Below are 13449 nucleotides of genomic sequence, written 5' to 3'. Positions count from 1 at the left end.
ACAGCTTACACCTCATGAAAATAAAAAAATCCCCCAACTAAAAATATTAGAATATCACAAAACATCGGTCCAAAAAGGATATATAATTTTTTCAAATTACAGCATCTATGCAACATGGCATGAAATCAGTCTGTGGTACTGCCGGGCTGTTATGAAACCCATATTGCTCCCATAGCAGCCTTCAGGTCATCTGTATTGTTGAGTCTGGTGTCTCTTATCTTCCTCTTGAGATTTCTCCAGAGTATGTCTATGATTGTCTACAGGAGAATGACGGCTCAGGAAACCTTTGACAATTGGACTTTTTCCACAAACACAGTAATAACATATCACATGCTATAATAATATATCCATTATAGTAAATATATTAGGGGGAAGGTGTGTCCAAAGAGAGTATCTGAGAGTCACACAGTAAACTTGAAATGGAAAACAATGAAAGACAGAAACCAAAAGGTGCAATTAGTTTCTTTAATAATTTTGTAGTTTCCAGTACAAGATGCTGCATCATTTTGCTCTTTTTTGCTTTTTTTTTCATTTTAGTAATTTTTTTTAGGAATGAAGTTATCAATAGAAGATTTGTACACAGTGAGCGATCTGAAGGATGGAGGCTGACGCGTTTGGTCCTGTTGAAGTTCATCGTGTGACTGGAATGATTCGAAGGAATGTCATCAGCAGATTATCATCAACAACAAAAAGATCGATCAATCAATACTGGTCGATATAAAATATCAAAATTATATCATCAGATTTTTTAACAGTACAGTAACAGAGTGTACACCTGTGAGTACCAAAACCTGTAAGGAAATACTATTAAACTGGCAGCAAGTACTCCAAAATAAGTACTCAAGTATGCTTGGCAAAGGTTGTAAAGTACTTTGAGTACTTTAGCTGAGGAATCTGAAACCAGGACCCTGTTCACCAAAAACATGGAAAGGCAAAGATGAGTTTTGAACTCATGAAGTCAGTTCAGACTGAAACTAAGACTTTTGAAATCATTGTTCAATTCAGGCAGTCTTCAAAAAAGATCAACAGGAACAAAAAAGCACTGTTTTATCTGCAACATAGACTGATTATCTTCATTTATATCTACTGTTTTTAACTGTGGTTTGACGGTTGATGCCAACAAATCTATGAAGAATAAAAATCAGTGCTTTATTGCTTGGCTAATACTAAATAAACTCTCATTGGACTGGATAAATGAGACTGACAGGAAATTAGATATCATTTTAGGGTATTTCACATTAGGCCGATTGCTTTGTACCATGCCAGAGAACTATTACTCCTGCCTTCCTGACTGCTCTGTGCCTGAGCACGCTTGCATGGCAACCAAGCATGTAAACATATTTAAAGCCTCCGAGTCCATCCTGCCAGAATGGAGGCTTTTACTATTCTTGAGTCACCAACAATGACCCTCTTCCTACTTCCACATCTACCGTGTAATTAAGAGGTTGAAATGTCTCGGCTATGGCTGATTTTGAAGAGACAGGAGATGTTAAGAATTGCCTTTAAAATAGAGGTCAGACTACACCTTTTCAGCCCAATTAGAGCCCCATCTGACAGTTTTTTTGGTCCTGAAAATCTGTCCCATGCCATGTGTCATATTGGATGACAATCAGTCACAATTGGCAGTGGCATTGTAACATTTGGTCTATATCCGTAAGTTTAGAGAGAATCAACAAAAAATAGACAAAATGAATGCAAAGATACATCCATATCTGACTTAAATGTAGAGCATAAATGAGCCTTTAAGTCTGAACAGCTCTGACAACACCATTCCTGCATTTATGACATATCACTAACGGGCATCCACAACGGACTGGAAAGAGAAATGTTGGCGAGGAGCAGCAGCCACACCTCAGCAAACCAGATGGTAACCGGCGTACACACTGGCATCAAGCTAGCTTATCATTTATCATGTTTGGATTGACACAATTACAGTATGGTGCAGTAAACACAGTAACTTTGTTTACAGCCCTTCTTCCAAGTTTGGTCCAGCATAGCCACTCCTCCTTCAAACGTCATCACATTGGTCTTGGTCTTGGTTGATCGCATACCTAGCATCTGCAAGTCAAGTCACAGCAGACAATTATGGCTCTGATCGCCATAAATATGCCTAAATATTCGCCATTGGACACAGTGCCCATTGTAACAGACAAAAAAAATGGTGTAGTCTGGCCTCTGTTTTAAACTCTACCTCAGCACAGTTCCACTCCTCTACTAGGCTACAGCTCCCACTGACTGTGCTCTATTACATTAAAATCATGGTAGCCAAGTCTGGTACGCTTGTGTTCACGCTGGACTTCAGAGTCACATGTACTTGGATCCAAACCCAAGTCCCAAATGTGAAACCACCCTTAAACAAACAGTGAACCAAATATAATTTTAAAGGCCCTGGACACCCACATTGGTGTTCGTGATTGAGACCATGGTTGGACCTTCTTTCAGGATGTTGTGGCTGTGGAGGAGATTGTTTGACAAATCCAGTACCCTGTAAGTTACCAAAACCCTGTTTTGGTAGGAGGACCTCTTGACCTGTTTTCATATCTATTGGTGCTTAGAATTTAGAGAAATTAAAAGCACCTGTTTGGGTGTCCAGAAAGTCTGAACAAATGGCAGAACAGTATGATTTTAGATGATTTTTTTCTAACCAAAATGAAGGACTACAGAATGATAAAGTTTAGCTGTCCAGGTGTTGCACCTCTCCCTGAACCCTTTTGTAACAGGAATAATGGAGTTTTAATAGCAAAAAGAAATTGTCAAGGATTTTAAATTTACTTTCAGTTTCCTTTTATATCAAGTAATAACCGTGAAACTAAATTATAATAGCCATTTAGCTCTAAGTTTAAGCACAAGTGTTTACACAAAGTTTTTTCAAAAACTAACTCCTAGTTTAGTTGGACTGCAGGAGGCCCAACCCTGATACAAATTAAGCTGAGAGGTAAAATAAGGATTGAAATCATATGTAATGTGGTAAATCTGCTCTGGATTTAATCCAAGTAAGAAACAAACACCTGAAATGATGAGCTGAATGCTGAGTTCACCATAGAACATTCCTGTTGTGTCGTTTATGCTTTACTATTGATAAAGCTTACATAGAAAACCTCTGAAGTGTCTTCATCACCACAGACATGAACAAGTACTCCCTATGAAGTACTTTGCTCTTTGAAACACTATAAAAAAATGCAATTTTCTTTCTTTCTGTTTGTTTTTTTTTTTTTCAGTGAACGGGGTCCTGGTCAGTCCGGCGCTGCTGGTCTGTTTTAGTAAAAAATGTTTGCAGTACAGAGACTGGGGTACTGCAGAATTTGTGCTTGTGTGTCAGTAAGTACTCCAAAGTAAGTCCTGGGACTTGGACTCTACACTCAGACCAGTTTACAGAGTATCTACACACGCACAGACACACAAACACAACACGCACACAGACATACACACAGAGACACTTGCATAAGAGCAAATGAGTCAGAGTCGCCCTGCCCACAGATAAAAAGAGCACAAAAGGTATGAAAATGTAAGAAAAGGTTGATAAGGAAAGGTAATATATGTTTTTATAAAAAAGAGGAATAATACTTTGTTTTTGCGCGAGGTTAAAGGGTGTTAGAGTCTCTTTTAGCTGCTGTCGCTGCCCATGCTGCTGTTGCTGCTACTCGCAGTGTCCACGCGCTCTCGTTTGTGGATCTGCTCGTGAGCTTTGAGGTGACCTGACTGGCTGAAAGTCTTCCCACACTGGGGGCAGGCGTACGGCCGCTCCCCTGTGTGGATCTGCTGGTGAGCCTTCAGGTGTCCGAGGCGGCCGAAGCTCTTCCCGCACTGCGTGCAGCCGAATGGCCGCTCGCCTGAGTGGATCTTCTCGTGGGTCTTTAAGACGCCTGAGTTGCTGAATGTCTTTCCGCACTGCGAGCAGGTGAAAGGCTTCTCACCTGTGTGGATCTGCACATGGTTCCGGTAGCTGGTCTCCTTGCTGAAGCTCTTGCCACAGTGCTGGCAGCAGAAAGGCCGCTCGCCCGTGTGACTGAGCTGGTGAGCCTTCAGCTCTTTGGATTGGCCGAAGCTTTTCCCGCAGGTGACGCAGATGAACGGCCGCTCGCCAGTGTGCAGCCGCTGGTGAGAGCGCAGGTCGTCTGCCTTTGTGAAGCCTTTGGGACAGTGAGCGCACACGTATGGCTTCTGGCCCGTGTGGATCAACTGGTGGCGTTTGAGGTTTCCGGCCTGGCCAAAGCTCTTACCACACTGTGAGCAGGTGTAGGGTCGCTCCCCCGTGTGGATTCGTTGGTGTGTCTTCAGGTTCCCCAGTGTGCTGAAGTTCTTGCCGCACTGTGTGCAGGAGAACGGCTTCTCACCCTGCATGTTCCGGGGTTTCCTCACAGTGGGGTTTTGGGTTTTGGTCACAGGGACAGGAGCTCCCGTCTGCCCATTTACAGCTGTCCCCTCAGCTGTAGTCTTCCCATCCTGGGCAGGCTGCAGCTCGTACAGCGCCCCCCCTCCAAACTCAGAGTCCAGTTTGCCCATGCCGTCCAGGAGCACTGCGTCAGGACGCAGCTTGTTGAGCTCGGTGCGAAGCTCGGCCATGTGGATGGACTCTAGACCGTTGTGATGACCTGAGAAGGCGTTGGACTCTGGGTACTCACACTTCAGGGAGCTCAGCTCGGTGGTGTAGTAACAGTGCAGGTCCACATGGTGGTCAGACTTGATGTATTCCAGCGTGTCTGTCACCTGAAACACAAACACAAAAAAATGGTAAAGGTCATTTATTTCAAATGTGATTGTCACTGCTGTCTTGTATACCCATGAGCCCTTTGTCTTATCACTGTCTGATTCAGGGCTTTCATGAGATTTTACACCTAAATAATAGTCATGATAGTAGTAAAGACCAAAGCACAACAATGCAATGCGCATACAAGAGTATGCACGTTTTACATCTTAAAGTTGCTGATTTGCTCATCTATGCAACCTTAATTTGTCACGGTCTTATGTTTGTCATATGTGTGACCACTGTCCTGGTTGAGACCCCCTTGTGAAAGAGATTTTTGTATCTAAATGGTGGTAAAATAGAGGTTAAACAAAACTAAGTAAATAAATTCTGCAATGCCAAAAATAGAAGTCCTGGGTACCAGGTACTAGGCCACTCCTTTTGTTTTTTTTTTTTTAAATCACCAAAAATTGCAGAGAAACTCCTGCACACAAGGGCTTGGTGATATGGACCAAAATATAGGGATGTCGCTTCTTTTTCAAAGTGGTATTTAGGTTTTATAAATGCATGTAATACAGATGTTTTAAAATCAATGTGTTATTGTGTTTAATGATCATGATCTCCATATCAGTCTAGAGAATTGTGATGACTCTTGTACCAACCAAAAATCACAGTTTTACTACTTTTTGGCTGAATGTGGATACCAGTGTAAATCTTGATTTTGGTTTTTTAAAGAAATAACAAAAACAAAGTCAATTCTAAGTCAAATCCACATGGCTAAATGCCTACTATCAAACAGGCACTAACACTAAAGCCAGCTGCACCATGTCAATATATATGATAAAATAAAATTATATAAAAATAAACAACCCATTTGTGAAAAAATCCTCAATAAAAAGGTCTCTTGAATAACAGACACAAAGTTATATTATCTCACTTAGACAAAAAAAGACTTCTTTTTCCCAGCATTTAAAATCACAGATGGATGTTATATCAAAAATCTCTCAAAATCAAGTAATATGGAAGGTAGAGGCAGAACCAGATAAGCGTTCAAGCTTCCTTCTGCCCCTTCTCAAACATTGCTGGAGTCTTTTTTTCTTTTGGTTTTGTATGGCAAGATGATATGATTTCATTAAGCAAAATTGTTGTGTTTTAAACATATGTACAGCTCATTAACATTTAAAGCCACAGACACAGAAACAGCTCGTTCTGAGCAGGGCTGAAACAGAGGAGTTTCAGACATATAAAAATCCAATACTGAAGTGTTTTTTTCAGCAACCAACTTCACAGGCATGTGTGGGGACCTCTGAGACCAAAATAAGCTTGTCTTAAAAAAAAGTGAAATATGTCCCCTTTAAATTTAACTCCATAAATAAGTTTAATCAATACTGTAAATTTTGCTGTGTACTTTATTATAACCGTGTGACTTTATTCAAATAACCTGGTTGGAGATCTATTCTCTTGCTGTCCTTCCAATGAAGAAATATCATATTTTACTGTACAGCTCCTCAGTATCTACCTAGTACTTATTACTCAAAGTAAACATTAAATTTAATATTTTTACTTGAGTACATACATTGCCCAGTACTTCAACTTAAGTAAATCTTAACCAAAGTATGTGCACTTTAACTTGAGCACAATAGCAGTGTACTTTTTTCACCTCTGATAGGAACAGGGCAGAGAAAACCAGCTCTCAGAATCTCGCTGCGTTGCTCACAGGCAGTCAGGATACTACAACAGAAATCAATGTAATCAGCTGATTTTGTCGCTGACACTCTCTCAAGTATCATGTATTTTTGATACTGTTGTTAAAGAAAATATAAGAAACTATCCCTTGAAAACATGCTTTTTAAAAAATATTAATGAATAGCTTTCCGACATCTTCTCTCTGTCCTGCTTGCATTTTAGCACTCACCATCTTCAGAAATGTAACTTTAGAAATTTTTCAAACTCCAAAGTAAAGGTCTGATCCTCATGAGATTAAGTCTTCATCTGTATTGGTTTAGTGTGACACAGAGCTGTAAGAAGCTCTCTCTTTAAAAGGATTAGAAGTGTCAGTTAATGACCTTAAGTTCTCAGCAGGAGCAGATCCTCCATCAGGGTTTAACCCTACCCAGCACCCATTCAGTTCAGATTTATGAATGGAGAAATCAAACATCTCACTGTGATATAATCCAGGTGTATCCTCAGTTACTGTGATAAGAATACTTGTGGTTTAGAATGAAGATCTGTCTAGTTTGTGAAAATCAGAGCCAAAATCGATGTTGGTAAAAGTAATACCAAAATACTGAGAGCAATGGGATACATCTGTCCACTGTGCTTGTTTACATCAAGGTAGTAGAGCATTACAGCAGTATTGAATACGTTATTAAACTGAGCTTGTAGCAGTGGATGACTTCAAACCTATACATCTGATTTTTCACTGGCATGAGCTGTCTGAATGAATAAAATGATCAATGATTAGTTAAACCCTTCAGTAACATTGATTCTGACCAAGTGCAGTGCAGTGGTTTACCTGTGAGATGTAGTCGAATACAGAGCTCGGCTCGTAATGCGACTTGTAGTCCAGCTCTGTGACATCACTGTGGTGGAAATGGCCCAGGTGGTGGTCGCCGTGGTGACCGTGATGCTCAGACTTGATATAATCAAGCCCACTGATCTCCATCTTGATCTGGTCCTGGCCCAGCTCAGCTGTGGACAGCGGTTGGATCTCAGACAGGTCCACAGTCCGGATGGGCTCCAGGTCGCCGTCCTCTGGCTCACTCTTGACGCACGGCAGCATCACCAGTGGCTCGGCAATCTCCGCCGCCAGTGAGCTCAGCGTGGGGGTGGGGCAGTCTGACGACAAAAGAGCCAGGGTGGGCGTCGGGGTAGTGGAGGCGGGCCCTGGGCCACAGTCCACCTGCAAGGAGGCGTCCAGGGGTGGGGGAGGGGAGCCGCACTCGGGGGGCAGGCCGAGGCTCAAACACTCACTCTCTAAGTCTGTCATGGTGGGGGGCGGAGCTAACCCTCCTCACCTCTCTCTGGGTCAACACTTTCTTCCTCTTCTTTCCCGAGCCTGTCCCACCTTTGAATAAGACTACCCGTCCTGAGAGGGTAGGGGCTTAGAGGTAGGGGGCGTGTCCCTGAGTGTCTCTTCTGGGAATCCAACAACAGTCCTGCTGATGTCAGCACCTCAACCTGAGAGAAGAGTGGACACATTGGGAAGACTTTAGTGTTTTAAAGGTTGTTTGACATCCAGGAATACAACAATAAAACAAATACACAGAACTGAGGCAGTCAAGGCTGTTGAATCACAGCATCAACTTTAGTCTTTTAGGACCAAAGTTTTAACAAAGTTTGGCAGTTTTAAAGAGAGCGGTGTTACAGCTGTCTTTCTCTTTGGCAAAAAAAGGTTCATCTCAGCAGGGACAAATGATCTAGAGCTGTGGTTCCCAACCTTTTTTCCCTGCAGCCCCCCTACTTGTATCTAGGAAAAGACAAAACACTATGAAAATCTGTCTACCCATGTTTATCATCCCTATAAACTATTGAATAAAGTCTTGCCATGATCTGAGTTAATACAGTATATGCCACGCTAACTTTGACAACCTCAGAACAAAATCTCAGGATCTTTGGTGGCTCCCCCCACAGGGTCCCAGACCCCAGGTTGGGAACCAATGCACAAGAGCAGTTCTTCTTTTCAATATACCTTTTTACCAATGATGCACCAATGCATTGGTCTATCGTTGAACAGGGCCCACGGTTGCCCTGTCATAGGCCCAAATAATGTGACCCGCACCAGTGGCAGTCGCTGGTGTATGTCAAACGTAAGAAAAAAGAAATAGTAGGATCTTAAGTGCATGCTTTTGTGAGCGATATTGCCAAAATAGAACAAAAGCGATAACAGACAGCGATTTGGGTTTGCAGCAAGCACAGCATCTCAGATGTGGTTGCAACTGGACAAAATAATAGGACACTTTAACCATCCTCCCCTTACCTACTTGCACCTGCAGGCTGTGCAGGTGCAACCTTGGGTGAAGCCAGAAAGACTGCAGCAGGACATTTCGACTTAGTGAAACAGTATGTATAATATGATGCAAAGCATCATGGGACAAAAACAAATACTTGCAACATATGGCATGGAGTTAACCTTGCAAAACAGATGGATACGCCCGTTTCCGTGTTTCTCACTGACGAATCCATCTTGCAAAGCTCCAGGTTAGAAAGTTACATGACCAATCAGCGACGAACGACAGTACTTCCGGTCACGGCGAAGTCGTGACGTAAGCAAGCAGCAGCAAAAAGGCCGATGCCGTTATGGTGGAAGACTTTAGCGTGGATGCTGCTAAAGTGCCAGTTTTATCACAACTTGACATTTCTTCGTTAAAAGAAGAACGATGAACAGCACTGAGCTGTTTTCTATTCAAAAACAACAAAAGTTGTGTACTGACATGTCTACAGTCTTCATGGTTCGTGTTATGCAGTTCTATATGGAGTTTATTCCTCGGTAGCTGTGCACGTGCACCTAAGTAGGGGCGACGACGTCACATGTTTTGTGGCTCTGATTGGCCCCTAAAGATGTGACAGACAGAACGTTCATCCAATCACCCTCCGAGTTTTTTTCAAAGGCCCTTTCCCAAACACTGTATATCGAAGCTTTTCCATCCTGCGTGTCAGGTTAGCATGGAGTACGATCTCCCTGCAACTTAAACTGCACAAAAGTTAGTTTGAAAACCAGACAAGAGAAGTCAGTGTATCAGATTCATCGGCTGCTGACGTGATCCCCTCAGTAAGAGCCCTGAAACATCTTTTATGCAAGAAGACAGCCACTTATCAAAGTGTTAAAATGAAAAAGACTACTCTATTAGAAGTTGTTCACAAAAGATTCAAACAAATAGGGTCTGATCCACTTTTCTGCATTGCTACCTAACCCTGCTATAATGATCACTATATAGATGAGGAGGTTAAAGTGCACTAGCACTGCTTAGTGAGCAACTGATTGGCATGTCCACTACCGCTGCTGAGACAGACCTGCTTCTCAAATCCTGGATAAGAAGAGAAACAGACTGAGCTAAAAAAAGACAGGAAAGTTTATCTTTGTGAAGAAAAATATGCATGATCTAACCAAAAAGTAGTCTTTGAGGTAGGGCTGGGCAATATACCAAGTTTTTTATAATGTTGCGGACATTTCATGAGATATAGGGTTTAAAATTATAGCTCATAACAACATACAGTAGTATGCAAAGCTTTTAGGCATGTTTGGGCCAAAAGTTAAGGCTGACTTAAGCCGTGTAATGGCAAGTAAGCCCATCTGAAGGCTTGCACCATTGAGCAAGAAGGGGGATTTACACAACCCCAGTTGTGCTTTGGATGTCTTTGCACATTAACAGGGCCATGGGAAAATAATCTGTTGGGAAAAAGAAAAAAAATTCACACCCTTAGGGTGGAGTCCTGAAGGCCTGAAAACCACCGATGGTCTTCAGGTGAATTACCAGGGGGAAAAGGCTTGGACAACAGATTGCCGACAAACTTGACCTTGGCTCCCAAGTGGCACATGTGTGTTGGCATCTATGAAGCTCGACTTTGGCTGCCCTGTCTGTCCACTCCTGCCTCAGGTTGTAGCACATCGGGCCCTCTGATAGGGTGCCTCCTTAGCACCCTACACTTTAAACGACTGTAGTTTACGTTGAGACTGATTTGAAAAATTTAGAAGTGATTTACTTCAGGCTAAAGAGGCTTTTCTATTCAAAAGGCATCTTTCTTTTTGACATGAGTTTGAACAAAAAGTTGTTTTGTGGATTCCTGCAGTTGAATTTGTCTCCTCTAAAGTGTTAAAACCTAGAAATATACTATTGTTCATCAGTAAGTATAACATTGATCCCTGGCCTTGATGAGGAAGTTAACAATCACAAAAATACCAACAAGTAACAACATTAGTATAGGCATCAGCCCTGCATTTCACAATCAGTGCATCACTACTCTAAACACTCAAACACTGAAACTTCACCACATGACAAAATGCATGGATAAAATGAGTGGGACAGTAATTGTTTAGTTACTTATGATTATCTTGTTTTCATGATAGTGGGAGACCAAAATTGTAACTGAAATTGAAACTGGGTTAATTGCCCAGGACTAATTTGCAAGATGCACCTTTTTATTTTTTGTTTTATAAGCACCTTTTGCTACCAACATATTAAAAGGAGCTTTTTTCGACCTATTCATGAGCTGATATTTGCTGGCTTGGGTGCAGATTAAGACTGAAGATAAGAAAGGATAATTAATCTGCAGGTGGAGTTCAATTAAAAGATGTCATAAAAAGAAGAATGTGCAAAAAAAGAAGTTTTCTCCAGCAGAGGGAGGAGATAGACCGTTATGTTGAAAATGTTTAGCTTTCTATGAGAAGTTTTGTTTCTGCCCGGAGACTTTCTGGTGTCATAAACAGACGTAAATATTACGTTTACTACTACTATTACTACAGCTGCAGCTCTGCACAGGCCGCCCCGCACACACACACACACACACACAGAGCAAAGTTTGGTCTCCGCTCCAGCAGCCGTTAGAGTAAAAAAAGAAAAAAAACTGCAGTTTTTTGGTGTAAATCTAGCTGGAGACGGGTGTCTTCTCCCCGGGCTGCAGCCTCCTGTGAGCACGTTGCCCTCGGCCTCAGCTCGGTGACATGAAGTTGGAGGGCTGAGATTACCTGGCCGTGTCTTCAAACACTCAGGTACCTTTTCAAGCCGCCACGCAGACTGACTGCAGGAATCTGGCGCTGTTTTTTTTCTGTCACCTCCACACTCACACCACAACCTCCTGTTAATGTGCACGGAGTCCAAGTTTCAGCATTTCTATCGCTAAAAAAGAAAAGTGAACATGCCAGAGCGCAGAAATGTGTTTAAAACCGCTGTTCTGCCATACAAAGACAGGGCAGGATGCCATGTTTAGCCTGCTAACACGGCTAGCCAGTGGCCATCTTGTTTATCACACTAACGTCGTTGGCAGCCCGCTAAGCTAACTAGCGGGGCTAGCTGGTGCTAGCATGGGGGAGAAAGTGAGAGTGCAGCGGGGAGTAGAGCAGGCAGAGAGAGGGGGGGCAGAGCAGGATAGCGGCCCCGCTGTCTGCGGCTCTTTCTGCATTTAGCGGCGCAGCGGGGAGCGGCGCAACAAAAGAAGAGCACTACGTTCAAATCTGCGCCGAGTCCGCGCCGACACTCCGGGTTCGGGTCTGTGACAGAGCCGAGCGGCTCACAGAGAGCAGGAAACCGAGCCGAGCGGCGGTGAAAAAGCACCCAGGTAGGCGGGTGATAACGACGGGGACAGCGGTACGTTACCTGCGGGGGGTCCGGTTCGTGGTCCGCTTCATGGCTCGGCTCCGCTGGCCGTCACTTGTAGCTCCCTCCGCCGGACCCGCCACGTCCACCTCGGCAGAACAACCCGCCGCCTCGCCTCCTCTCCTCCCCTCTATCACTGACTAATTCCGCTCCCTCCCTCCTCCTTACCTTCCTCTCCTCCCTCCTTCTTACCTTCCTCTCCTCCTCCTTCCTTTCTCCCCTGTCCGTCCTCCTCCCTGCTTTCATTCTAGGGCTGCTTAATAATGGGTAAAATCATTATCACGATACATTAACTGATACTGAGACAATGACTATGAAGCATACTGACCCAAAAACATCTGCATTTATGTAGAAATGTCAGATTGTCAATAATAAAGTCATTGTTCCAGGTTTGACTCCTCAAAACCAGAGAGGTTTCACATGACTGATGTCATTTTACATTTTTGGTGCCAATGGCTGCCATGGCTCTATCTGCTCCTCACTTAAATTAAAGCGAGAGCTAATTTGGTGGGAGGGGCAGAGCTCTACTACTGTGAAAGCAGGGATGGGGGGGGGGTGTCTTAATATATATTCATCTGAATTAAGTTGACAGTCAGGGTGTCATATAAATGACACCCACCTGGTCCGAGAGAAAGGGTGCAAATTTTGCCAGGACACAGATTTTCTAAAATTGTTACACTAGGGATGGGCAAATAATCCCAAATTAGATTAAATCACAATATGGCCTGCTGCAATTTACAGAACACATAAATTGCAGTATCTCTTCATCCTGATGTGTCAAAATACCAGTTTAATACATTTTTTCTTTGCAGAGATTTGATGCATATTCAGATGGCTATTTTAGAATAGATTAAAAAATCCAGTTTTCTTGTTTATGTATGTTTCTCTTAATCAAAATTAAAATGACGCAAAAATTATCAACCCCCTCACATTAACTGGTATTATATTTGCAATATGAGCTGAAATAGTTCCATTAGATGTTTATAAAAATCATTCCGTCCAAGTTTATTCTATCCAGTATGGTGTTGGTTATAATATAGTGTGATTTATTGCTTGTATTTGTTGAAAATACATAAGATAAGGAACCTAAAAATTGCATTCTAAATTGCAAGCCTGGAGCCAGCTGCTGAGAGGCATCCCCACAACATGATGCTCCCACCATCGTGCTTCACAGTGGGGATGGTGTGTTTGTGGTGATGTCATTGTTTGACTTCTTGTCTGATGGCCAAAAAAGCACCATTTTGGTCTCATCAGACCAAAGAACAAAGATTTTCTGGTTTTAAGAGTATATTTTGACTTTAAATGTCTGCAGCTGTTTAATCATCCCAAAAACGATCAATATTGAAATATCATTAGAATGACTAAACAGTTAACCTGTTTTTACAGATTAAGACAGAAAATGAGTTAAGACCGGTAGAAATGTTGCAAAAATGGGAGTCAAGTGTCAAAATG

The 13449-nt window shown here is 42.6% G+C and overlaps 1 protein-coding gene across 2 annotated transcripts; it reads right to left on the bottom strand.

Annotated features, from left to right (window-relative positions):
* Positions 1–460: 460 nt before the first annotated feature.
* Positions 461–12126, bottom strand: si:dkeyp-113d7.1 (uncharacterized protein LOC407709 homolog). Of its 2 annotated transcripts, XM_041778277.1 has the most exons (4): positions 11998–12126; positions 7200–7864; positions 3565–4707; positions 461–641 (listed from the first exon to the last, which is right to left on the bottom strand). In XM_041778277.1, exons 2-3 carry the CDS (start codon positions 7671–7673, stop codon positions 3604–3606), a joined length of 1578 nt encoding a protein of 525 aa, XP_041634211.1. In that variant the 5' UTR covers positions 7674–7864; positions 11998–12126; the 3' UTR covers positions 461–641; positions 3565–3603. The 2 variants fall into 2 exon arrangements, with proteins under 2 accessions (XP_041634211.1, XP_041634210.1); XM_041778276.1 differs by having other exon boundaries at positions 461–4707.
* Between the last annotated feature and the right edge of the window lie 1323 nt (positions 12127–13449).

Source organism: Cheilinus undulatus, linkage group 21 (genome assembly GCF_018320785.1).
Source record: "Cheilinus undulatus linkage group 21, ASM1832078v1, whole genome shotgun sequence".
NCBI classification, from domain to species: Eukaryota; Metazoa; Chordata; class Actinopteri; order Labriformes; family Labridae; genus Cheilinus; species Cheilinus undulatus.
Note: the sequence above shows the minus strand (reverse complement) of the source record. Positions and strands in the feature narration are given on the sequence as shown.